Here is a 25,470-nt window from a genome sequence, read left to right on the forward strand (position 1 = left end):
AAAATTAATTCTTAATCTAATAATCATTCATTAAATAAATCAACAAATAATTACTAATAATTTAAATTAAATTAAAACATTAAAATGTTACCGTATCAGCAAAGTGTCGAGATATATGATTTCCATCCAAGCGAAGTAGACCGTCTTCCATTTTATAACTGCAAAAAAATAATTAAATAAATAATTAAATAAATTAAATACAAAATATTAAAAATATAATAAAATATACCTTAGACAAAGATTATAAGAGTATTTGAGAGAATTTGGTGTAATGAAAATGATTGAGGATGAGGGTATTTATATGGAGGGATTGGGGTGTGAAACGTCGAGGTAAGTGGGTAATTATACCCAAGGCGCGCACGTCTTACCTCACGTGACGCCAAATCAGAGTAAAACACGTTGCAGGAGTCGTGCCTTTCTGCAAAAGATGTTAGATCAGAAAATATAATCTAAACAGTGTCTGATCGAAAAATATACTATTCAACGATGATATATAAAAAAAATCGCCCACAACACAACAAAAACCTTTTCTTTATCGTACCCAAATCACTTCATTTCATGTCCCAAGCCTTCACCATCTTTTAACACTAACATCCCAATCCCAGAAACAGCCCAATGTTGTTGACTTCTGATCGTTTTAGAGTTCATTGCGGCGTTTCATCAGACAGTTGCGGTGCTAACAACAATAAAAGTTTCAGAGACTGGGTTGAGTGGGCTGGTGAAGTGATTTCCACTGCATTCCCGCTATGGGTTTCTTTGGGATGTCTTATTGGGCACCAAGTTCTTTCAATTGGATGACACCCAAATGGAGCATTTATGGTCTTACCCTTACTATGCTTGGTATGGGTACGACTCTTACCCTTGATGATCTTCGAGGGGCTCTTGCTATGCCCAAAGAGTTGATCGCTGGTTTTGTGCTCCAATATACGGTTGATTTTCAATTTTTCTCATGATTTTTTATATTGAACTGAGCTGATATTTAGAGTAACAGTTTCTGGGTTTATAATTTTTCTTAGTTAGGTTATATAAACTTGTAACAATGTAAGCTTACCAAATCTGAATCAATCATTTAAATCCAACTCTGGCAATAACTTTGGGTATGTACAAGGCAGAGTTATTTGCTGCTGCCTTAGCACTCTACTCTTGCCTGTTATCTTGCACTTTTTATGCTGTTCTTAGAAGTACAACTTGAACTCTGTGATGTTCGGAGTTATGATTTCTTGAGTAACTTCTCTTCGGCTCAATCATGATATCATCTCAATCCTTGAATTGAACTATTTGATTCTCATTATTTTGATGATTTGACCATTTATTGTTGATTGGAGCATTGTGTCCAGCTCCTCTCATTAACTTGAAATTTCCAACTCAATGGCATCATATCATGCAACACTGCAGCGATGTGAATACACATGAGCAGAATGGCATATTCTGTAGAGCAATATAATTATGTAATTTATAATTATATTGCATATATAGACATGCTTTTAATCTCAAAGCATTAGATGCAGTGAGAGAAAGGTTGAGATTCAATCCATCATTTTTTTCATCCATTAATATCCAATACATTGGTCATCACCATTTAAGTGTGAAGGACGCATACATCACATATATATTAAGCGTGAAAATCAAGTTGTGAATGGTGATTAAATAGGTATTGGAGAGGAGCCAAACCCGTGAGAGAGATTTTACAATATATATACACGTTTATATGCACTCTTCATTTTTAGTAAGTACTTATAAACTGGAAAACAATGGTTGAGTTGTTGCAGGTGATGCCCTTGTCTGGGTGTTTTTTGAGCAAGCTCTTAAATCTGCCATCTCACTATGCAGCTGGTTTAATATTGGTCGGTTGCTGTCCTGGTGGTAAGCTTATAGTCACTCTTTGCCTGTAAGTTTTAAAACTTTACTTCTCAATTTTTTGTCTTCCTCTTGATAGTGCTTTAATTTTTCATTTCAGGTACAGCAAGTAACATTGTCACGTATCTTGCCGGGTATGCGGATTTTTGTATATGTATCATGCATCGTTCTTTAATATTTGATTCTTTTTCCTGAAGATCTGATGATCTTGCTATTTTCCAGAGGAAATGTCGCACTTTCTGTGCTGATGACTGCTGCAAGCACTCTGTCAGCTGTGGTTTGTAAACCAGAACTGTTGCTTCATACTGTCTTTCTTATTAATAGGTGTTTTAAAAATAATTTTCAATGCGCCCCATCATATTGACGGTCTTAACAATATTATCCACTTGCGGGGGCAATCTTGCGATTGATGACCATCCTACATGGGGGAGTGCTGAATTATGAGTAAATATTTGATGCCACCATTTTGTCAATCTGGTTTGAGTTTCCATGCTTTTCCTAAAAAAGAGCATTTTGGGTCAGATTTTAAAAAATACATAATGCGAATGCATTGTCAGATACTCTTAGATTAAGGTATATTTTGCCTGTTTAAGAACTCAGGAAACATCGATCACCATTCTTCTAAGAACCGTCTGGGATATTATATCGTAAGCAAACACTGAAATCCATTTGAGTAGAGTATGAACTTGCATTTCTGGAGGTGAGAATTCATAGGTACCATCATTTATTTATTCCGCAGATTATGACCCCCTTTCTCACTACCAAGATGGCAGGGAAATACGTTGCCGTGGATGCAGTTGGACTGCGAAACACAACACTGCAGGTGAATTCTTTCGTTGCATAACTTATTTTTCATAATACAGTTCATTTCTAGTAGTGGTTAGTACTTGGTACTTAGCCATGCTATTTCTACAGGTTGTGCTTCTTCCTGTATTGGCCGGTGCATTCCTAAATCAATATTTCAGTGGCCTGGTTAAACCTGTTTCTCCTTTGATGCTAAGCATTGCTGTCGTAACCGTCGGCATTCTGGTCAGAAATGCGGTTTCCCAGAGTGCATCCACAATTCTTGCATTTGGTCTACAAGTTGTGCTAGCTTCAGCCCTTCTTCATGCATTTGGATTTTTCTTTGGCTAAATCCTTTCGAGGGCACTTTGGCTTTATGAGACATCATCACGAACCATCTCTATCGAGGTTCGAATGCAGGCACGCAATCTGTTCCGAGTAGTTCGATCTCAAAGAACGTCGATGTTTTCATTAAGCTTGACCCTTTGTTCAACTGATTGATGTTTCAGAACATGCTTCTCGGACTTGTTCCTGCCGCACAGCACTTTCGTAATCCACCGACGGCGGTACCATGTGCAGTATCCAGTGTGAGCCACTCAGTTTTAGGTAGTCTGTTGGCCCGAATTTGCAGAAGCAATGCGCCAAAGCAGAAGCAGGAGTGATAATTATATGTTAATGTAAAATTTTACATCAATATTAGTACATATGTGAAACATATATGTATGGATGGATGATATGGAATGATAATGCATGATGATACCTATTAAATTAGTTGAAAACTCCACGTCAAAAATAAAATCTTCAATAATATATCATTTGATCGTGTGTCTTGTCAACTTTAAGAGCATCTGTTAAAGAGGTTTAATGATTATGTGATTAAAAATATACATAAGTAACAATCAAAATGTAATTGTTTTAAAAGTTAGGTGATCAATTGGATAGTTTGTCATTAATACCGTTAAGGGGTTAATGAAAGGTAAACTTCATTGATGTCACTTCATAATTAAGGATTTTAATATGATGATTGTCTTTTAATATTTTTTTTGTTAATTTTTAATTATTTAAATGATAACAATTAAATTACTTGTTATTAATATACTCTCCGTCGTATTAAATTTATCCATTTTATGTTTTAAAATTGTCTAGGTGCATTTTCCTTCTTACCTTTTTTTTAGTTTACCAATAAAGTAAAATTTAATTTTTCTAAGATAAAATTGTCATTTTATTACAATATATTTCTTACATAAACTTTTTCTTCCTAAAACTACGTAAAAAAATCAACGATGGACAATATAAATGGGCCAGAGGGAATATCTAATATGATAATTAACTAAATTTTATATAATTATATATTTAATTTATGTTATTTATATATTCTATAAATTTAATTTCGTTGTTAACGACGCTTTATTTTGAACCATTATCACAAAATATGGAGAGTTCTTTTGTAAATAAAACATATGTTACTCGAAGTTAGGATTTTTAGAGAGAATAATAACATTCTCTTTAATCAATTATCAATTTAACTACACAAACAAGAGATTCAATTTTTTTTAACGATATATGGTGATTACAAGAATAATATTTATTCAAAATCTTTCTTATACATTAAAAACGTAAATACACCCTGTAGATACATCTACTCGATCTCAAGACCTCCAAAAAAAATATCCACTTTAACCATATAAAATTACTTGATGGGGTGAATTTATATAATCACATTTGGTCATTTGAATATAATTTTTCCTTTTATTTAGTATTAAATACTATTCTTGAATGATTTATATTTTATAAGACGTTTTGTTTGTTCAACAAGATTATGAATTATAAAAATAATAATTTGACCGTCAAAAAGATAATCGATGCAAATTAGGTATTAAAATATATCTTATTCCAAGGAATCATGCTCATTGGCTTTAATTATAGTCAATGATTCATAGTTAAAATACAGAATTTTAATTTAATAATTTTCAATCTTTACGTAATTTAATGATCCATAAGAATTCATTTAATAAAAATAAAAATCTCTTTCATAACAGACATATATAATATTTAATTTCAAGTAATTTGTTAATATGTAAAGATTTCTTGATCAGTTGACTTGGTCTTTAGATGATCTTCAATTTCCATGTTTGAAATTTTCAAATAGGGATATTAAAAAAGGAAATATGAAAAGGTCTTGTCCAAGACAAAGTTGTATTTAGGAGGATTATAAGCCGAGACGAGTTTTTATTTATTCGAATTCGATTGGAATATTATTTTTTTTCATCTGATTTGATTTAAATTTAGGAAAATTTTAATGATTCAAAATTTGATTTTATTTTTAAGATTAAAATTCATGTCTGACCAGACACACACATATATATAAGCAATTAATTTTATTCAAAAATAAAAATATCCTAAATTACAATAAAAATTTACAATCATAATGGTAAATTAAGCACATAATTAAGAAAATTTCCTATAATCATTGAAACAAAACTAGTAACTTAAGATCACGTAAATACCATATAAGAAAAGATTAAATCTAACCAAGAAACTCGAACAAAGATAGATACAAACAGTCTGATCGAATTGGCAAACGAACAACAAAAGGGGATCGAGCTATTGAAAGACCACCGACAAACCACAAATCAAACTCGAGCGACATGAAAAGATATCAACGAACGCAAATCGGGTAACCAAATCCAATACGAGGGACCAAAGCAGGGAATATCACAATATATTAGATAAGCGTCATCTTGATCAGTCGTGGTGATGTCAAATAAACCCTTAGAAAAAGATAAATAAAAAACAGCCAAAGAACCGAAAAAACATGCTAAAAAGGCAGATGAAAACGTGCAACACATGCAAACTTATTGAAAATAAAAAAACAAACGAAAATAAAGATACGATATAGAATAGAAAAAGAAAATAAAGAATACTGACGGTCGGCAACCAACATTAAAGTTGGTGCCACTATCGATCAACAAAGACGAAAAAGAAAATAGGTGAGCGGCACATTAATGAGAGACAACTAAGTTTTTAGGGTTTTCAAGATTTTTTAAGAATATGTATGATTCAATATATATATATATCATTTTAATTTGATAGAATATGGATCTAATTGATAAAAATTGAGATATATATTATTATAATTATCTATAAATATATAAAAAATAAGTATACTATTATCTCGAGTTGGGTCAAGCCAATGTTTTTTTAACTCAAAACTTGAAATTGAACCAACTTTATCTCTCTTTTAAAATAAAAAGACTTGACCGACCTGACATGAACACAAATTAAAAAAACTTGATCTTATAAAATCGATTCTAATAAAAATTCATCAAATTTGTATCTAATAACCATCCTAAATGTGTTATGCACTTATTTTCATTTTCTTTAAATGCTTTATTATTATTATTATTATTATTATTATTATTTTATTATTATTATTTTATTAAGTTTAGGTGATTATGAAGTAGTACATGTTCTAAATACTTTTAATCATTTAACAATGAACGCTCAATCACTCTTACTGCAGTCGTTGGTGTTCAAATTTGCAACCGAAATACCGCCCAATCACTCCTACTGCAGTCGTTAGTGTTCGAATTTGTAACCGAAATAACGCCCAATCACTCCTACTACAATCATTGGTGTTCGAATTTGTAACCGAAATAACACCATTCTTTTAACCGTTAAAATAATTTGGTTTGCGCAAATGATTGCTTTATATTCTATTATATATATATATATATATTTAATTTGTATACAAATACAAGAAATTAAAGTCAAGGAAATTGGTCTTCGTAAATTTTCAGATAGAATTACTTATTTTTAAATACATTGGTCAATACACATTCATCGTTCAAACATTGAATAAACAAATTATCTCTAAAGGTTATATATTAATTGAAGGGTTAAATGTATATATAATCCTAAAGTTGTTTATTTTGTCTTTTGAATCACCTGACACTTTTTTATTCATTGGCAATTGCTTCTTTGTTTTATACTTTTTCAATAATAAAAAGAAAAATTGTTTGTTTTAGTCAATGAGTTCTAGATACTTGTGCACTGCCCCCAGAAAGAGTTTCATTAAATAATTTCCCATTTTTTTAAACTTATCTACAAATTTCACTAATGGAATTTAAGAGTTCTTAATTGGTCCGATTTGACTTCCAAATTATGTACAATTTTTCTAATTAGTAGGTCTGACTTTCATATTCCCTACAAACTTTACCTGTGGAGATTTGGATTTTTAACTCTCGAAAAATAGTTCTTAGATGAATATGACATTAATATTTTAAAGTTTAGAAATTAATTTAGAATATAACTTATAATAACATCATAGGCTACTTGCACCCTGCAACCTGCAACCTTGGTAGTTTTTTTTTATAATTCAATTAACCAATGAACATTCAGAAGGATTACGCAGGAAAGAAAGCAAGTGGAAAATTTTATATCTATATATATATATATATATATATATATATCCCACAATCAAAACGAACTAAAATCATAGCTTTTGCTACTTGCGAATTATCTGCATTAAGAAAAACATTGTGCTATCCCTTTGGAAGAGACAGACATGGCATCGAAGGCATCGCTCGAGGTTAGTTCTTTGCTGGTTCCGAGTGTCGTAGAGATGGCTAAAGAATCATCGACCTCCATCCCCGGTAGATACCTTCGATCCGACATCGAAAAAGCAGTGGTTCCCAATGGCGATCAGGTTCTGGAAATCCCAGTCATCGACACGCAGAAGCTGGTTTCTGGTGGACCAAACAATCCCGAAGTGGAAAAGCTTGATTTCGCTTGTAAAGAATGGGGATTCTTCCAGGTTTCTTGCCTCCATCCTGGCCTTGTGCTCGAAGTCTACCGATGTTATTGTGTTTGTTGGTTTTGATTTTTTGTTGAATGAATTGGTGTGCAGCTGGTTAACCACGGAGTGGACTCGACTCTGTTGGAGAATATCAAGGCGGAGATCGATGCGTTCTTCAAGCTTCCGATGGAGGAGAAGAAGAAATGGTGGCAGTCACCCGGAAACGCCGAGGGATTCGGGCAAGCTTTTGTTGTGTCCGATGATCAGAAGCTTGATTGGGGTGACCTCTTCTTCATGGTCACTTATCCTCTCCGTCTTCGAAACCCTCGCATGATCCCCAGCCTCCCTTCTCCTTTGAGGTACACTCCCAACATTATAACTGAAAGTCAAACACAGCATGATTAGGGATGATCATGTGTCGGTAGGGTCGATTTTTTTTTACCTTAATTTAACTCGAAAATTAAATTTCTCCACCACCATATGACCCGACTTGAGTTTAGAAAAGTCTCATTTTATTTGAAGCTCTATTCGATTTTTTTAGTCAAAATCTGTGCCTGACCCGTTGTATATATAATTTATTTTTATTAGATAAAATAAGGACTTAATTGAAAAAAATAACTAGAAAGGAATATTATTGTAATTATATTTAAATTATTTTCGTCTTAAATCTGAACCCAACCCACTCTTAAAAAATCTCGATTCAAATTTAAATTTTCAAAATAAAAAAATCAATCCGATTAGATCGAATCACGTCGGAATACATTAAATCGGAATGAGTTGCTCATATCAAATCACGAAATGAGTTTTTCTGTTTTTGAAGTCTATCCACGTAGTTTTGTGAAACATTTTGGCTAGCTGGTCTTAACCCTAAAACTTTTGATATTTTAATGTTTTTGATGTAGTGAATTGATGGAGCGTTACACGTCCGAGTTAAACAATCTATCAACAGGTATGTTAGAAAAGATAGCAGAAGCCCTGCACATGAAAGCCGAGGAAATGATGGAATTCGTCGGAGAGGGAAGGCAAACGATTAGGATCAACTGTTACCCCCCATGTGAGCTGTCTGACCAGGTCATGGGACTCACTCCTCACTCGGACGCCACACTCATCACCATTTTGCTTCAGCTCAACGATGTCGATGGTCTCGAGATAAGGAAAGATGGGAAGTGGGTTCAAGTTCAACCCCTCCCGAATGCCTTCATTATCAACGTCGGCGACATTTTGGAGATCATATCGAACGGACGGTACCGTAGCATCGAGCATCGTGGGACGGTGCACCCGGTAAAGGAACGGCTCTCGTTCGCGACGTTCTTCGGGCTGGGGTTAGATGGCGAATTTGGCCCTGCACCGAGCTTGATCTCGGAACAGTCGCCGGCAAAGTTTACGAGGGTGAAAGTTCAAGAATTCTACAAAGGCTTGTTCTCTCGTAAGCTTCAGGGGAAAGCTTATGTTGATACCTTTAAAATTCAACGGGATTGAGGATTAAATCAGCCGATTTTCTAGTAATCACGGATCAAGTCTCTACTCTTTAGAATAAACTGCATATACATGCATGCATGAGTGTGTTTTATAGTAAACTAAAGCAAGTAGTATACTTGGATAAACTTGCAAAAATATATGTTGTTCCTTGTACTTTAATAAAGATATTCACTTTTATGTTGATTGAGTTTAATTTGTTGATATAATACACATAAAAATATAATGGGTAAAGTACATAAATGGTCCCCTAACTATAGGGTATTGCTTTATTAAGTCCTCCAACTATTAAAAGTTACAAAATGGTCATCCAACTATTTATTATATTCCAAACCCGTCATTTTTCGTAAAAAAATTGACGATCGTCTAAGTTATACATTAATCTACTGAGTGAGATATGAATAATCGACTATCATGTCATACGATAAAAATATGATCTCACTATCTCAAACGACTATCATATCTCAGTCATCGTATTAACGTCCAACTCAGATGACCGTAAGTTTTTAACGAAAAAGAATTGATTTGGAATAATCGAGTGGCTATTTTGTAACTTTCAATAGTCGAGGGACTCAACAAAACAACTCCATATAGTCGAGGGGCTATTTTGTAACTTTTAATAGTTAATGGACTCAATTAATCAGTATCCTATAGTCGAGGGACCATTTGTACACTTTACCCAAATATAATTAAGAATATTTAAACGTTAAATATCTGTCAACTACTAAGAAATCAAATTTGTGGTACAATTGTCAAACGAAAAACTAAACCTTGGTTAACACTTTAATTATAATTAAATCTCGAGAACAAACTCTTTTCCACTTGTAATAAAATATAACGAAGATAAGACGACGTTTGATATAACCTGCTCTCCATCTTATCCGACTCTTTCGTGAATACACAAAGTCAATATAATCTTTTTATATCTTTACAAATAAAGGGTTAATTGCATTATACATCTCCAAACTATAATTCTCCCTTTAAAACAATCTCTGACTTTTTGAATATTCCAATTTTATCCCCAAACTATAATCTCATTTTATGACTTGTTCATCCATATGATTCAATGGATATGGATTTGCAAACACCGCAAAGAAGAGAAACAATATAAACACTACCTTTCTCTTGTTCATATACCATTAAATTTGAAACAGTTTCTAATTAAATAATCAGGCACTCTTACAAGCGATCAACGGATTCTAACAACCACCTTGTTCTTCTTGCCTGCAGATAGAAGAAGCACTTTGCCATCTACAATGTCTTCAGCCTCTATTCTTTTACTTTCATTATCCACTCTTTTGTTGTTCAAGTAGACACCCCCTTGCTTCAATAGACGACGAGCAGCTGATTTGCTCTCGAACAGACCAGACGAAACAGAAAGATCAACAATCAAAAGATTCAACACTTTGGAGTAAGGCAAGGAGCATGATGGAACATCCTCGGCAATCCCTTCAATGGTTTTCCAATCCAATTTCGTCTCTGATCCGGGTCTCAATGCTTCAGTTGCCTTAAGAGCCTCGCTTAAACCATCTTCACCATGAACAAAACGAGTGATTTCTTCGGCAAGCCTCCTCTGGGCGGTATTGGGCACATAACCGGGTTTTGTCATTGCGCTTTCCAACTCATTTATCTCTTCCATATCCAAGAATGTTAGAATTCTGAGAAACCTCACCACATCTGCATCCGGAACAGAGAAGAAATACTGGTAAAACTTATAGGGAGACAACATAGACGGCGAAAGCCAAATCGCACCGTCTTCTGATTTTCCAAACTTGGTACCATCACTCTTCAATAAAAGAGGAAATGTCAAGCCATAAGCTCCTTCAACTTGTAAAATCTTCCTTATCAACTCAGTTCCCGCAGTAATATTACCCCACTGATCACTTCCACCAATCTGTACATTCACACCTTCATTCTTAAAAAGGTATAAAAAATCATAACCTTGCAACAACTGATAAGTAAACTCGGTATAGCTCATCCCTTGTTCGGATTCCAACCTCTTCTTAACACTCTCCTTACTCATCATACTCCCCACCCGAGCATATCGACCGACTTGTTTAAGGAAATCGAGCAGCCTAACCTCTTTCCACCAATCATAATTGTTTAAAATAACAAAGTTCGAGTGTTTTTCAGAACCCAAATATGCATTTTTACTAAGAATCTTATTTATAATCTCCATGATCCCAACAATGTTTTTTTCCAGTGTATTCAAATCAAGTTCAGGTCTTTCTTGGCTTTTACCAGAAGGGTCACCAATTCTACCAGTAGCTCCACCAATCAAGGCAACAGCTTTGTGACCACATCTTTGGAACCAAGAAAGTACAATGAGACCCAAAAGATTCCCCAAATGCAAGCTCTCGGCAGTTGGGTCAAAACCACAGTAAACTTTGAGAGGACCAGCAGTTTGGTCTGAACAAACCAACCTGAGATTTTCATTGGTTATGGATTCAAGCAATCCTCTTTCTTTAAGTATTTTAACAACATTCGGGGTGCTACCCGCTTGAGATTTCGGTTCAACAGTTGGCTGAGGAGTGTTAAGGCTGCAACTTACGGAAGAAAAATTGAAACTTTTCATGGGTCTTTTAGAAAAAGGGATAACCTTGGTATTAGCAAAGGGTATGAAGAATTTTCCATGATTGAAGCAAAGGAAAGTCCTTGAAGCCATAAACAGTGGTCTGTTTCCAATATTAAAGATAAAAAAGCTTGTAATTTTTATGAAATTAACAATGGAAAATCTTTGAATATGAAATAACAAATAAGAAAAGAAAAAAAAAATACAGAGAAAGACTGACCTTGGTGATTATGGCTGTCCACTGAGGCTTGAACCAGAGAATAACAGAGAAAACAATGAGGGATTTGGAAGAGAAGGATAAGCTGCCGGATGGGTTTGGATTTTGGAATGGTTTGAGATGGGTTTTTTTGGCCCAATACCCCAAACGGGTAAATTATTTAGGGTATTGAGCATACCTAGAGTTTTTTTTTCTATAGTACACTCCGTACTCATCAGTAGGATATTATTTTTTAAATGGTTCTCATATAATGGGTCTCATGTAAGTCTTCTTATCATTAATAGGATTTGTCAAGTTGAGGTGGCAAGCTTATTAAAAAAATTCATAAATTTTTTTAAAATAAAATAAAATATTTAAATTTTAAAAAAAATTAGTTGAAACTTGTTACTTTTACGTGACGAGTTCTTTCAAATTCAAAAATACTAGTCATTTTTAGCCGTTGTTCAATGGGCAAACGGAACCACAATTACTTGGACCTCGTCACCTCGAGGTAAAAAATTCGACCAGGTAAAATTTAATTAAAATTTAAATTTAAAAGAAAAATAATTTTATTTATATTTTAAAAATACAAAGTAAGTAAATAATTACAAAAATATAAATTAATTAGAAAAGATAATTTATCTATATTTCCTAAGTTCTTGAAGATGCCGATGAGTTATCGAATGATAATGGCGTGAGGCTCGTCGAGTTTGTCGGAGCCGTACGCCTTGATCGTCGCCGCCACCATTGCCGTTGTCGTCGTCGTCGTCTTCGTCTTGCCTAGGAGGTGTACCCAACACACTCTACGATCTACCTTTGAAATACAATTATGAATTTATGACATTTGAGGCCATCATTATCGTAACTGCTTAGACTTGGTTGCTACTTTGTGTACCACATAAGATATGGTCACACCACAACCGCATGTTCTGTCGAAGATGCTTGAGTGTATTGCGGTGCATCCCATGAACCTCTAACCAAATTCGGTTGAGTCTCCGGTGAAGTATAAAATGGAGGATAGAAATCGAAACTAGCCAAAGATGCATAATAGTACTCTTCAATTGCAGATGCTGAAGCGGAAGAAGACGACAACAATGCTTTCTTCTTGGACTTCAACTTGGCGAATGTGACATGATGATGTTGTCATTCTCTCTTCTCTTCCAATGTCGTTAAATATGGTTTTCCATTTGATTCATAAGATCGGAGGTAGGGAGAATGATCGAAATTTAGGTCCAGTGGTGTAACGTCTTCATGCGGGGGACCGATAGTTCATGCTGATTCCATAGGCTGATGTAGTAAGCGTGTCTCGCCAACCAATTTTCAGTATGATTCCCACATGTATCGATTGCATGGAGCGCACCCATATCAACCATTTGCGGCAAAGGAATCGACTGGTGCGATGCAAACTGTCGCATCACTCTATCAACGGCGTACCACTCAACAATCGCTTGGTGCAACAACAACGTCACGACACACCATAAGTGAGATCCCTAAAAAATTGTGCCGACAATAACTGTCTCATTGTCAACATACGGAAGCCAAGAGAACTGTAAATATTAAATATCAAAGTTAGTATATATATAAAGTTAAAAACAATAAAAATAATAATTTCGTATGTCATATCACATATCTATCGGCGATGTCGATCCTTATCCTATGTCTCGTGCAGTAGCACCCGCCAACTTCGTCTCTGATATTTTATGATGCAATCCAAAATATTTAAAAATAAAAAATATTATAAACAAATAAAATAAATAAATTTATGAAATTCAAAAAAAAAGTTTTAAATAAATGAAGTGAAACAATTACCTTGCCACCAACGGAAACTCGACCGGGGCTAGTGTAATCGGCATCAAAAAATGGGAATTGATACTAAGCCCACGATTATAGTAGTATCAGATAGCCTGCTACATCGACTTTTCGACGGGATTAGACAATTGCAACCTTACAAAGCTCCCAGATAGAAAGGCTAGAATTACCGAGCCCCAACTGGTATTACGATACACAGCGAAGTCTTCCAAATATCGTATATATTGAGTGTGCACCAAATTACTGGATTTATTCGGTAATAGTATCCCTCCGATCATTTGGAGAAGAAATGCTTGGGAGGCAAGAACAACCTTCGCCTCGGTCGACTCGATAGTCACTTTGAATTCGGACTCCAACCACGTTATCATTACCCGATATCCCCTCATTACGTCGGATGGTGGTCATTTTCCCAAAACTTGGTAGACCAACGTCGCGGGGTCGTACATGTTCTGACTCACAACGAGAGCTCTATTCACAGGAACACCAAGTTAGTAGGTGATGTCTTTCAAAGTAATCGTCGCTTCATCACTCGAGAAATGAAACGTGGGCATCTCGGGCAGACAACATTCGATCAGAGCCTCAATTAACATTGGGTACAGCTTGAAGCCACGTAAAAATATAGCCGAAAATAGACTGGATTGATGCAAATATGTCATCATCTGCTGATGCGACTCTCTGGTTGTGATCCCCGATTACGTAATATTCCATTCATCATCCGGCCATAAGCATTTCCATAAAATTTTACAGCAGAAGACAATTGACTGGAAACCCTTATTTCGTAACAACTTATCACAACCAATTCATAATGTCGATTTGGTTGTTACAGTTGGTGGTGACGGCACTCTTTTGCAGGCCAGTTATTTCTTGGATGACTCAGTTCCAGTTCTATGAGTAAATTCTGATCCTACACAAGCTGAAGAGGTTAGGTCAAGCATTCGATTTGGTTCTTTATACCAAATTTAAAATTCTTTTGATGACGTGGACCATCATTTATATTGCATACCTCTTGGTTGGATATGCCAGTTATTCATTTTTTTAATTCTTTTTTGTAAGTTGAAAAGTTCAGCAATGAGTTTGATGCTACTAGAAGCACTGATTATTTATGTGCAGCAGCAACAGCAAAAAATTTCGAGCAAGTAAGGATATATATATATATATACATACACACACACATAAAGTGTTAAAGAAGGAAATTAACGTTATTTGGAGATATTGCATGAGAAAAGAATTCTCTAGTGACAAAGTTGTTTCGGGGTGGTACATGTCAGTTGATGTCTGAAAAGGAGTAAGTTTTATGTCTGTTTAAGTTAGAGAATAAGCTTTTTACTTCAAACTTGACGGTTTAGTAAAAAGCTAGAGGCTCTATAACCTACTTGCCTATGCTGATTTTAAGCATTATTTATTTTCACTAGAATTCAACAGCTTGGTTATTTCATATGTTATATACAGCAAAAAGATTACTGTTCTGTTTCTACATTGAAGGTTGTTGATGTTATTTTTTTATATTTGGCATTTCTTTCAGGTGCTGGATGGCTTTCTAGATGGTCAAATAGTTCCTTCTGAGTTGTCAAGGATATCAGTATCCGTAAATTCTAAAGCTCTGCCCGCTTATGCTCTTAATGATATCTTGATTGCACACCCTTGTCCTGCAACAGTTTCCCGGTTCTCTTTCAAGTAAGGAGTTTTGACAGAGAAGTAAGCATTACATAAAGATGCAGGCTTTAAAATCTTCTCTGTGCATATTGGCAGAATTAGAGTGATTGACCAGACATGTTCGCCATTAGTGAACTGCCGATCAAGTGGTCTCAGAATCTCAACTGCGGCAGGATCAACGGCTGCATTGCTCTCAGCAGGAGGATTTGCAATGCCTATTTTGTCTAGGGATCTCCAGTATATGGTAAGAGAGCCTATTTCACCAGGAGCAGCAAATTCTTGCTTAATGCATGGTTTAATCAAGTCGGATCAATCGATGGATGCTGCATGGGTTTCTAAAGAGGGTTTCGTATATGTCGATGGCTCTATTGTTTTCTACCCTATCCAAAGTGGGGATTCCATAGAGATATCTTCTAAGGCCCCAATTTTGCAAGTTGTCTTGCCTCATTTGTCATCATAAATCTCATGGAAAGACCTGGCAAATGCTCATCCGAAAGAGATCGACATTTTTGAATCCATGACCAAGTAATAGCTCTTGTAAATACAACAGAGACACACGCAGGGTTTAATCTTTCATTTTCATCGTAGATAATTCAAATCTTTGCTTCTTTGAAAGGCCACAAATGTTCATTGAGTACACATGACAAGCTTAGAGCGTTGCTTTACATGAAAACTGTATGTTAACATGTGGTGCTGAGTTAAAGACCTGCCGTCGATATCATATTTAGTGCAGCCTTTGAGTAATAGATAAGTGTGAATGTCAATTGGTTGAACTGGCAAAGTTTGGCCGTTTCTTTTAGACATTTTGGAGGTAGTGTTATGTTGAATCTTTGTAGCATATGTGTGTGGAGTCCATAGGGTGTAAATGAATAGAGTGTTTGATGAACTATTCATGAACCATTTGTATAACATTCGTTTATTAAACTAAATAAACAAATATGAACAGAGTTATGAATAGAGTGTTTGTTTATTAAATGAAAATAAAAGTGATTCTCATGTTTTTTTTTACATTTTAAATTTTGGTGATGGTAGGGGCTAAATTGAATACAAAGTGAATTTTAGAATTTAAACTATGAAGCCTAAGGAGCTAAAGGACCAGTAGCATAATTTCTCCATTTTGAACAAATAAACGAACATGTTTACTAGCACTAAACAAATATATTCACGAACATATTCACCAACGTTAATTGGACATGTTTGCAGACAATCAATAAATGAACTCGAACACTTTCAAAAGTAAATAAATGACACAAACACGATATTGGAAATTTAAATAAACACGAATTGAATATCAACGTCTTCAAAAATAAAGGAATGAACACAAACATAACATTATTTGTTCAAGCTCGATTCATTACACTCTTGTTATTTAAATATAAAGATAAATTTCGAATATATTTTTTTCTTTCTGCCTTGTGGATACTAAGCATTGGTGAAGATATAAATCTAGCTTTCAGAGAATAGAACAAAAGATAGTACGCATTACCCTGCAAAACGGGTTAGTTTCCATTATGTACCCCAACTTAAAAGCCTATTCACGTGAGCGAAACGCCTTGCCATTGAGTTTAACCCACAAGTCAAACAAGCTGTTTCCGACGTTCACTGGTCGATTTCTTTCCAGCTGTATGATTCACCTTTCCTGAGCATAATCATTTGGTCTTTGAAGTAACTCTTTTTTAATTGATTCTCATGGTGCACTTTGATTGTTGAATCTCATGTTTTAAATTGAGCTGAATCTGTAATCTAAAGATGTCAGTAGGACTTGTATTCTTCACCGATAGGGTTTACAATTTGACTTTTTATTTTTGGTTAACCACGTCGAAGTCTATCGATGGGTGAAGAGATTGTAAATATTAGGATTAGGGATAGCAGTGGGTCGGATCGGGTTTTTGACCAATCCGCCTCGAGAAGCATACTTCCTTTATCCGAGTTTTATTCGACCTGAATTTAGGAAGGTCACATACGACTTTTAGTTTTATCCAAATTTTATGGTAAATTCCACATTTGACCTGGAACAAATATATAAAAAAACATATTTTTATTCGGTGAAATAAGATCTAATTAAAAAAATTAGAAAGAGGGATATTATAACAATTATATCTATGTATATATATAGAAGGAAACATCGGAGATATTTCAAGGACATAAACCCTTTTCGCTTTTTTTCCCATCAAATGGGTGGCTCCAACCTAAGATATTTTGGACTGTCTTTGTCTCATGTTGTGGTCATTAGTCAAGCAGAAAATCAACTTCTGGTCGACCCAAGCGGACAACTCTCTTTGCCAAACCAGAGGTTGCTCCTGTCGGGAACAAGACTCCTAAAAGGGCAGCAAATCAATGAGCCCCACACACATTTCTGAAGCACTCAAAGGCCACACAAAAAAAGATACATGCTAACTAAGAAAAACACATGAAGTGACCCCCAGAAAGCACTTACTAAACGAGGAACCGAAGCGAACTCCACGCGTAGAGCTTGGGGACTTTTTCATGCAAGAATGGGACCTTTAATTGAACGCCAGCTTGAGATATTTTAGAGTAAAAAAATCTTATAGGATCTATGATGGCTTAGTTGAATTATATCGGAATTTAGTCACAGCCTGTACCCGACTAATTATTCCATTCACAGTTCAACAAAACTATCGTTAAACTGTCCACACATTTCATTACAATTCCCCAAATAAAAGGGTCTTGGCATTCATCAAAACACTACAAATTGCTTGAAATAGACCTCATATAATGCTGCAATCAATAATGGTCACATTTCATTTGGGAGACTACTCCATCTTACAAGCTCAATCAATGACTGGAATTGACAATTCTGAAAAGAGAATTTGGCAATGACAATGGGATGCTAATGTTCATATAAAAGGAGAAGTTTACTTCAATCATTATATTTCCAGCAAATTCTGCTTATATGTTCTTGGTCTCCAATATGACTAGTTTAGCCCGTGACTTTGGAGTCTATGGTATGTAAAACCTAGCCCTAAATTCAGCAAACAACGATCCGACCACCCGAGTTTACGTTTCGACTTGGATTGATGTGATGGAGTCGCCGTTGATCTTTTAGGTTATGTAGATCGGATACCTTGAACTTACCATTTTACTAGATCCGATTCTTATCAGAGATTTATTGGATTCGGAAGTCATTAACAATCAAGGAATGATGAGCACCCTCGAATTGTACTTTCGGTACCACACGATTACCCAATTATCTTAATCGCGAAAATTAAAATTTAAATGAAAATTTAAAGAATCGATCCGATTTACTTACCTTTGAGAATTTATCAATGTAAAACATAAATAAATTAGTTTTTTTTTAAGAAAAAGAACAACTTCGGTCTAATTAACAAAAATAAGCTAAAAGAATCATGAATATCAATATAAAAATAATGTATATTATTTACAAATAAATCAACACTAAAAAAGAATAAAGAAATAAATATACAAATACGAAAGGCGCGCATAATAAAAAAATGCAAGAAAATAAAATAAATAAATAAGAAGACCAGTAGAAATAAAGATAAAAATATTACAAAAAAAAGAAGAAGAAACTAGACATTAAATAGTATAATATTTAATCTAAAATAGAAAAGGAACTAAAAATGAAAAGTAAAAAGGTTGCTGCGACTGTGAGAGAGTTGAGGCCGCTTTATAGGAGATATTATCAGGTTCCTCAAAGTCATTGAAGGGTTAGCAACAGAATCCCCAAAAGCAGGCTGAGCACCACTACCCCGCCTAATCGGGATGTCTGTTTGCTTTGCTGGTGAGCCACTTGATATGTCAAAAGGACCAGAGTTTCAACTGTTCTGTCTTGCTGGCCCTACGTACTCTCGAGGCACTGGAGTTCCAGGAGAAAAAACCGACCGATCTGCAACAAATAAGTTAACTGGGGAGGGGAATAATCAAGCAAAAAATGTCCTATAAATTCCGATAATAAGAACCATGGAAAATATTAATTGTGTAAAGGCTTTTAGTAAAAGGTTTTTCAGCTTGTTGAATGATCTATTTTAGTAAAAGGTTCGACTGAGAGCTGCTCGTATGCCTGGCCTGTTAGGTGAGTTGTTCTCTTCGACTCGTGCGATTTGGAATGAGTTATGAGTAAAGAAGGACAAGGTGATGTGGGAGAGGCTAGTTTGGCACTCGGGTAACATCCCAAAGTGCTCCGTTATTGCTTGGATGGTCGTGCCTGACAAATTGCCTACCAAGGATAGGCTCCTGTCGTTTGAAATGATGATTAATGGTACCTGTGATTTGTGCTTGGCGGAGCCGGAGACTAGAAGTAGTCTATTTTTTTAGTGCAGTTTTCCTAAAGTTGTTTGGGTTAGTATTCTCCGTCTTTGTCATTTGCAGGGGGGTGATGAGTTGGGATCATGAGTTTCGTTGGGCCTGCTTGTCTTTAAAGGATAGATCCTTGAAGTCATTAGTGCTGAGGTTAGCTTGGAATTACTACATTGCTTGAAGTCATATATTATTAATGATTAATAAATTTCTGATAAATATTATTTTTTAAAATCTTTTTAAACCATTCAAATATATATATATATATATATATATATATAATTGCATAAAAAGCAATGGATTCCGGGAAAATGTTAGCTGAGAATTAATTGCAACATTCAATTTACAATTTGAATGCATAGATATGCACCCACAATTAAGAGTATACAATTTATTTGCTTCTCATCATATAAAAATTATCAGTACGGTACTATTTAACGTCATAAAATGAGGCATACTAATTTAAAGAATAAAATGTAATTAATAATGGAAAATAAGGAAGTAACAACAACAATAAAACCCTATTCCTATATGCAATGGGGTAAGGGGAGATAGGGTAGTAGGATGCCCCCAATGCTAGGTTGATAGTAGCTTCCGTGAAAGACCTCCGGAAGTCAGAAATTAAAAATAAAGATAAATACAATGCATGTATAAATAAATAAATAAATACATATAAAATGAGGCATACTAATTTAAAGAATAAAATGTAATTAATAATGGAAAATAAGGAAGTAACAACAACAATAAAACCCTATTCCTATATGCAATGGGGTAAGGGGAGATAGGGTAGTAGGATGCCCCCAATGCTAGGTTGATAGTAGCTTCCGTGAAAGACCTCCGGAAGTCAGAAAATTAAAAAATAAAGATAAAATACAATGCATGTATAAATAAATAAATAAATACATAATTGAACAGTCTTCATATGTAGTCTACATATACGCTTCTGTAATGGTTAGAAAAATAAGAAAAATAAGGAAGTAAAACTAAAATAAATAAATAAATAAAAGATATATATATTAATATTAATAATAATAGATTAAGAGATAATAGCCCCATATCAAGGCATAATTTCTTCTCTAATTGGGTAGAAAAATTGGTTGATTACTCACATATATGATTAAATGGTATGTCAAAATGTATTATTTAGTATTCAGTGCTTGTACGGTTATATATATATACTCACAATTTTTTTTTTGTTACTCTCTTAGTTTTAAGGTTTTGCTTTGATTAATCCGGACGAATCCGTATCGTACATCTGGTTTTAGATTTAGGGTGGATCCAAGCCTAGGGCTACTTAGGCCATGGCCCCCATAGGTAAATTACTTATTAAATCACTCATTAATTATTTACTTTTTATTTTGGTCATATAATTATTATTTATTTTAAATCACACTTAATTTATGTCTTGGTTTTGTTTTGGTCACTCATCTTTAAAAGATTAGCAGTGATGTTGACGTGCCATCATAAGATAATGACATATCTAGATTGAAAAAAAATTAAAAATGTCATGTTAACATCGTTAAATTTTTTAATTACGAGCGACCAAAATAGAATCAAAATATAAGATTAGCCACGATTTAGTAATAGATAGGTGACAAAGTAGTTACTCTACCCTAAATAAAAAAAAATTATGAATTATGTTAAAAAACTTATGTTGATCCATTTGATATTTTTCTAGATTTAATCCATATATTTGTATAATTGTTATTATATTTTAAAATTTTAAACAAATATTAACATATAAATTGTTTTAGATAAAATTTTGTTGTTTTTCTATTGGCCTGATCTATAAAATTTTTCTGAGCTGTTTTAATTCGATTTTCTACAATCCCTCTTCCTCTTTCTTGCCGAACAAAATAGTTTGAAGGAACATGAAAATTAGGGTTGTTGAGAAGTAAAATCTTGAACGCCAAATGCAATTAAATGTTAAGCTTTCGTATGATGAAAATGGGCATACAGCTGCGAAGGGATCATTGGTGATGTATTATTAATTTAAGGAACTTTCTTTATCCGTACATTTCATTGTCACCAGAAGGTTCATAAATCACAACTCCTGCCAACCTCTCCCAATTAATAAAATTAACTATCGAACAACACTTATAATTGCACTATATGACCTTAAATTATGACTGTTATATTAAATTAGTCTTTAAACTTTTGACCATTTCAATTTTATCCTCAAAATATAACTCACATTATCAATTGATCTTCAAAATTTTAAATGTTCCGAATTCCTCCCCCAAACTATATCCCTCGCTCCAAATTAGTCCCCAGACTTTTGAACATTCCAATGTTTGAGGATGAAATTGGAGCAAAGTTTAGGGCCAACATAGAATGAGGGTCATAATGTTAGGATGAATTTAAAATATTTAAAAGTTTAGAAACTAATTTATAATTGAATAAATTTTGGGTTGAGATTATAATATTTAGAAATGTAAAGATTAGTTTGAAATAAAGGTCATAATTATATATATATATATATATAGTGCAATCAACTCATAGAAAAGCGATGAGTAAGATTCTTAATTACTTATAGGGTAAACTACATCATATACCATCGAAATTTAGACCAATGAGCTTTCAATTTTATAAATTATAGCATTGAATTTTGATTTTCGTTTCAATTATACCATTGAACCGTTAAATCATAAACAACACGATTATGTGACTGTCGACGTGGATGACAGCTAAAGACATAGACACCTCATCAAAACGACATCATTTTGATTTAACTGTCAACAGTTTAATGGCTCAATGGTATAATTGAAGTGAAAATCAAATTTAAGTGTTATAAAATTAAAAATTGATAATATTTAATTTGATTATAATATTTAACTGATTTTGAAACTTAAATTTTAAATAATTTATAAATATTGCATCCTTAAAAGAATTAAATATAGATAAAATAGATATAGTATTTAATATGATATTTAAATATTTAGATAATAATATATAAATTTTGTCTTGATTAGAGTAATTAAAAAACAAATTTTAAATGGATCAAATTAATTTTTTTATTCGAATTAAAATTTTTACAGTTCAAAGGTTTACTGGTCTTGTAGGGATCCGACAGAGCCAGAAAGGCGGCAGTCAAAGACACGCCAGAAACCAGCCACGTCTACATTTCTCAAATCACAGCCTCACAAAATATCCTCTTTGTGCCACCCTTATAAAATCCCAACCAAATCCAATTTTTTATTCATTAATAATAAAATAGTAAAAGGAATCGGTTCATTGGTTTCGTGGCTTCTTCTCGCCTCTCCCCATTGCCTTAAACCATTAATAAACCCCTCTACCAGCCGGAGAAACAAAAAGATCTGAAATTTGTGATTTTTTTTTAGGAAAAAGTGAAGTGAGATGAGAATTCAGTGCAACGTATGCGAGGCGGCGGAGGCGGTGGTGCTGTGCTGCGCGGACGAGGCGGCGCTGTGTTGGGCGTGCGACGAGAAAGTCCACGCTGCCAACAAGTTGGCCAGCAAGCATCAGCGTGTCTCGCTATCTTCTTCTTCTTCTTCTCAGATTCCTAAATGTGATATTTGTCAGGTACTCCTTCAAAAAAAAAATTCTTTTGGGGCTTTAGTAATTATGTTTATTCTGGAAGTCAATTTTTCTATTTTTAAGATAAGATGGAATTTGGGTTTGATTTGGAAGTTTTGATCAGAGTTGCTTTATTCAGCTTATCTAAGAGAAATGAGATACTATTAGTAAATTTGGGGAAACCTTTTGTAGTTTATATATTTAGGATTCTTAACTTCGATCAATATTTTGCTGATTTTTTATTTTTGACTAACAAATAGGGTCCTTTCGTTCTCTCTACTTTATTTTTTGGAAGTGCCATTTTTTGAATAAAATGAGTGGATGACTGAATGAAATGTTTAGTTTGTGTAAAAGTAAAAGTAAAATTATATATTTAATTTTTTATTCTTCAATCAGTTTGTTTCCCTGTTGCTTCGGGGGAGGCAAAAGATGAGCAGTGAGAGCAACAATCAAAGAATAGTGAAGAGCAACTCACAAGCAAAAACTGCTTTTGCATGGCTAAAGTGTGAGGCGAGGCTTGGAATTATAGTGTTTGATTCTTTTTATGGGCACAGATGTCAGCATTGCTGCTGCTGGAGTCTATTTTCCTTGAGTTCCATCTATTGATAGGTGGAAATTATTGCCCATGAAACTCAAACCTGGTGTTGTACCACACTTATTGTGCTAACAAACTGCTCTATCAAAACAAAAACCTATTCTTCACTCATATTTTGTTTGACCTAGTATTGCTTGGTCAAAACAACATTAAACTGTTTTCCTAAGAAAAAGGAAGCAACTATACTTAAGTTTCAGGAGTTACCTATTGATTCAGAAGAAGCAGCCTTTTAATGTTGTTGTAGGAAAGAGTATGAGATGATGACTTATGCAAAACTTGGTGCATTTTAATGCAACTTATTTACAAATGTAGTTTATTTAAAGTTTTACCTGATTAGTACTAGCTTTCTGATACTGCACTAAATTTTTGTCATTGAGCTATCTATAAAACCAAATTTTCTGTACTAGTGCAAAGTTGGATGGAAGTCAAGAAAGAGAGTGGAAACTTCTCTACCATGGCATATTGATGGTTATTTCTCAAAATATTATCATATCTACTGCGACATGGGGGCTAGAGTCTCGACCTTTTTGATTTTGTAGCTTAGTTGTCATATCTGCCTTTTTTTTTTGGAATAAGTATTCCTTGTGACATTCTATTCTGATATATTAAACTTTCTTGACAGGAAGCATCTGGGTTTTTCTTTGTTTGCAAGATCGAGCTTTACTGTGCCGAAAATGTGATGTTGCTATACATACAGCAAATCCTTATGTCTCTGGTCATCAAAGATTTCTGCTTACTGGAGTAAAAGTTGGTCTTGAAACAACAACTGACCCTGGTGCATCGTCGTTTGATGTCAAATCACCTTCTAGTGAAAAGACTTCAGAAACTAAAACTAATTCTATATCTAGAAGGGGAGCTCCTATGGCATTTACTGGTGGATACAATGTCAATGAGGTCCTACCATCAAATATTGGATACGAGAACAGTGAGCTGACAAAACTAACATATGCAGGGGGTTCAACACCTGGAAACATACAGACATGGCAAATGGATGATTATTTGGGTTGGCTGACTTCAATCAAAGCTATGGTTACATGGACGATGGGTCATCTAAGGTACTCTCATAGTTGTTTGTACTATGTTTTATGTTGGTCTAATGTAGAGTGGATGCCTCCCATTTTCTTCTTGTTTCGAATAATATTCATGTGTGCAAACTGAGTTCTTTATTAGGTTATATTATACTAATGCTGTAGTTCAGCTAGCAAATTAAACTATACAATGTTGTCTTCTGTCTTCTATTGCTCTACTTGTAATATATTTTGAAATGTCTGGCTAATGGATCTAAGAGTTATGTGTCTGGCTTATTTTTGCTGGATTCTTCCAGGCTGATAGTGGCAAGAATGGAGATTCTGACAGTTCATCAATCTTGAGATCTGCTGATGACGAGTTAGACGATGATGAGCGCTTGGGTCAGGTGCCAGACTCCTCATGGGCTGTACCACATATGCCTTCGCCTCCTACAGCCTCAGGGATGTATTGGCCGAAAGATTCTCGCAATCAATGTGACAGTGTGGTTTATGTTCCCGACATATGCTGCTCAGTTTTGAAAAACCCTTTCAGTTTACGGCGTACCGGATCCATCCCGAAACGCCGGCGACATATTTAGAATCATCTGGTAAACTTCGAATGCACAAGTTAGTCTTCCCAAGGTTCCAAATCCACCTTCTCATGTGTTCTTATAGCCTATTATCTATATAGGCTTCTATCCTTCCATGCACCGGCTTGAACTACTTGCTTCCAGTCTGGGCTAAGCCACTTCTCTTGTATGTTGAAATCATTGTCTATCCTGCCGTTGATATTTGGTTGATAAAACGAAAAAACCAGAACAAAAAGGTGTACTAGAAAAAAGATCGTTAAACGTTAGGAGTTGATGTCGGTTTCCTATTAACTGCTTGTATTTCATCATGATTCACAAG

At 34.4% G+C, this 25,470-nt stretch overlaps 3 protein-coding genes and 2 pseudogenes across 3 annotated transcripts; 4 read left to right on the top strand and 1 right to left on the bottom strand.

Moving 5' to 3' along the window:
* The first annotated feature begins 729 nt into the window (after positions 1-729).
* On the top strand, positions 730-3,171 carry LOC120114100 (probable sodium/metabolite cotransporter BASS1, chloroplastic). The gene is made up of 6 exons (XM_039135106.1): positions 730-929; positions 1,770-1,863; positions 1,958-1,991; positions 2,080-2,134; positions 2,597-2,680; positions 2,773-3,171. Exons 1-6 carry the CDS (start codon positions 747-749, stop codon positions 2,989-2,991), a joined length of 669 nt encoding a protein of 222 aa, XP_038991037.1. The 5' UTR covers positions 730-746; the 3' UTR covers positions 2,992-3,171.
* A 3,964-nt stretch (positions 3,172-7,135) lies between these two features.
* LOC120114109 (protein SRG1-like) lies at positions 7,136-9,062 on the top strand. The gene is made up of 3 exons (XM_039135110.1): positions 7,136-7,456; positions 7,550-7,797; positions 8,341-9,062. Exons 1-3 carry the CDS (start codon positions 7,208-7,210, stop codon positions 8,915-8,917), a joined length of 1,074 nt encoding a protein of 357 aa, XP_038991041.1. The 5' UTR covers positions 7,136-7,207; the 3' UTR covers positions 8,918-9,062.
* A 991-nt stretch (positions 9,063-10,053) lies between these two features.
* Positions 10,054-11,813, bottom strand: LOC120114137 (tyrosine--tRNA ligase, chloroplastic/mitochondrial-like). The gene is made up of 2 exons (XM_039135135.1): positions 11,707-11,813; positions 10,054-11,589 (listed from the first exon to the last, which is right to left on the bottom strand). Exon 2 carries the CDS (start codon positions 11,577-11,579, stop codon positions 10,104-10,106), a length of 1,476 nt encoding a protein of 491 aa, XP_038991066.1. The 5' UTR covers positions 11,580-11,589; positions 11,707-11,813; the 3' UTR covers positions 10,054-10,103.
* LOC120114071 lies at positions 11,762-15,684 on the top strand (annotated as a pseudogene).
* A 6,920-nt stretch (positions 15,685-22,604) lies between these two features.
* On the top strand, positions 22,605-25,435 carry LOC120114138 (annotated as a pseudogene).
* The last annotated feature ends 35 nt before the right edge of the window (positions 25,436-25,470 follow it).

The sequence above is a fragment of the Hibiscus syriacus genome, unplaced genomic scaffold, assembly GCF_006381635.1.
Source record: "Hibiscus syriacus cultivar Baekdansim isolate YM2019G1 unplaced genomic scaffold, ASM638163v2 tig00110220_pilon, whole genome shotgun sequence".
Taxonomy (NCBI): domain Eukaryota; kingdom Viridiplantae; phylum Streptophyta; class Magnoliopsida; order Malvales; family Malvaceae; genus Hibiscus; species Hibiscus syriacus.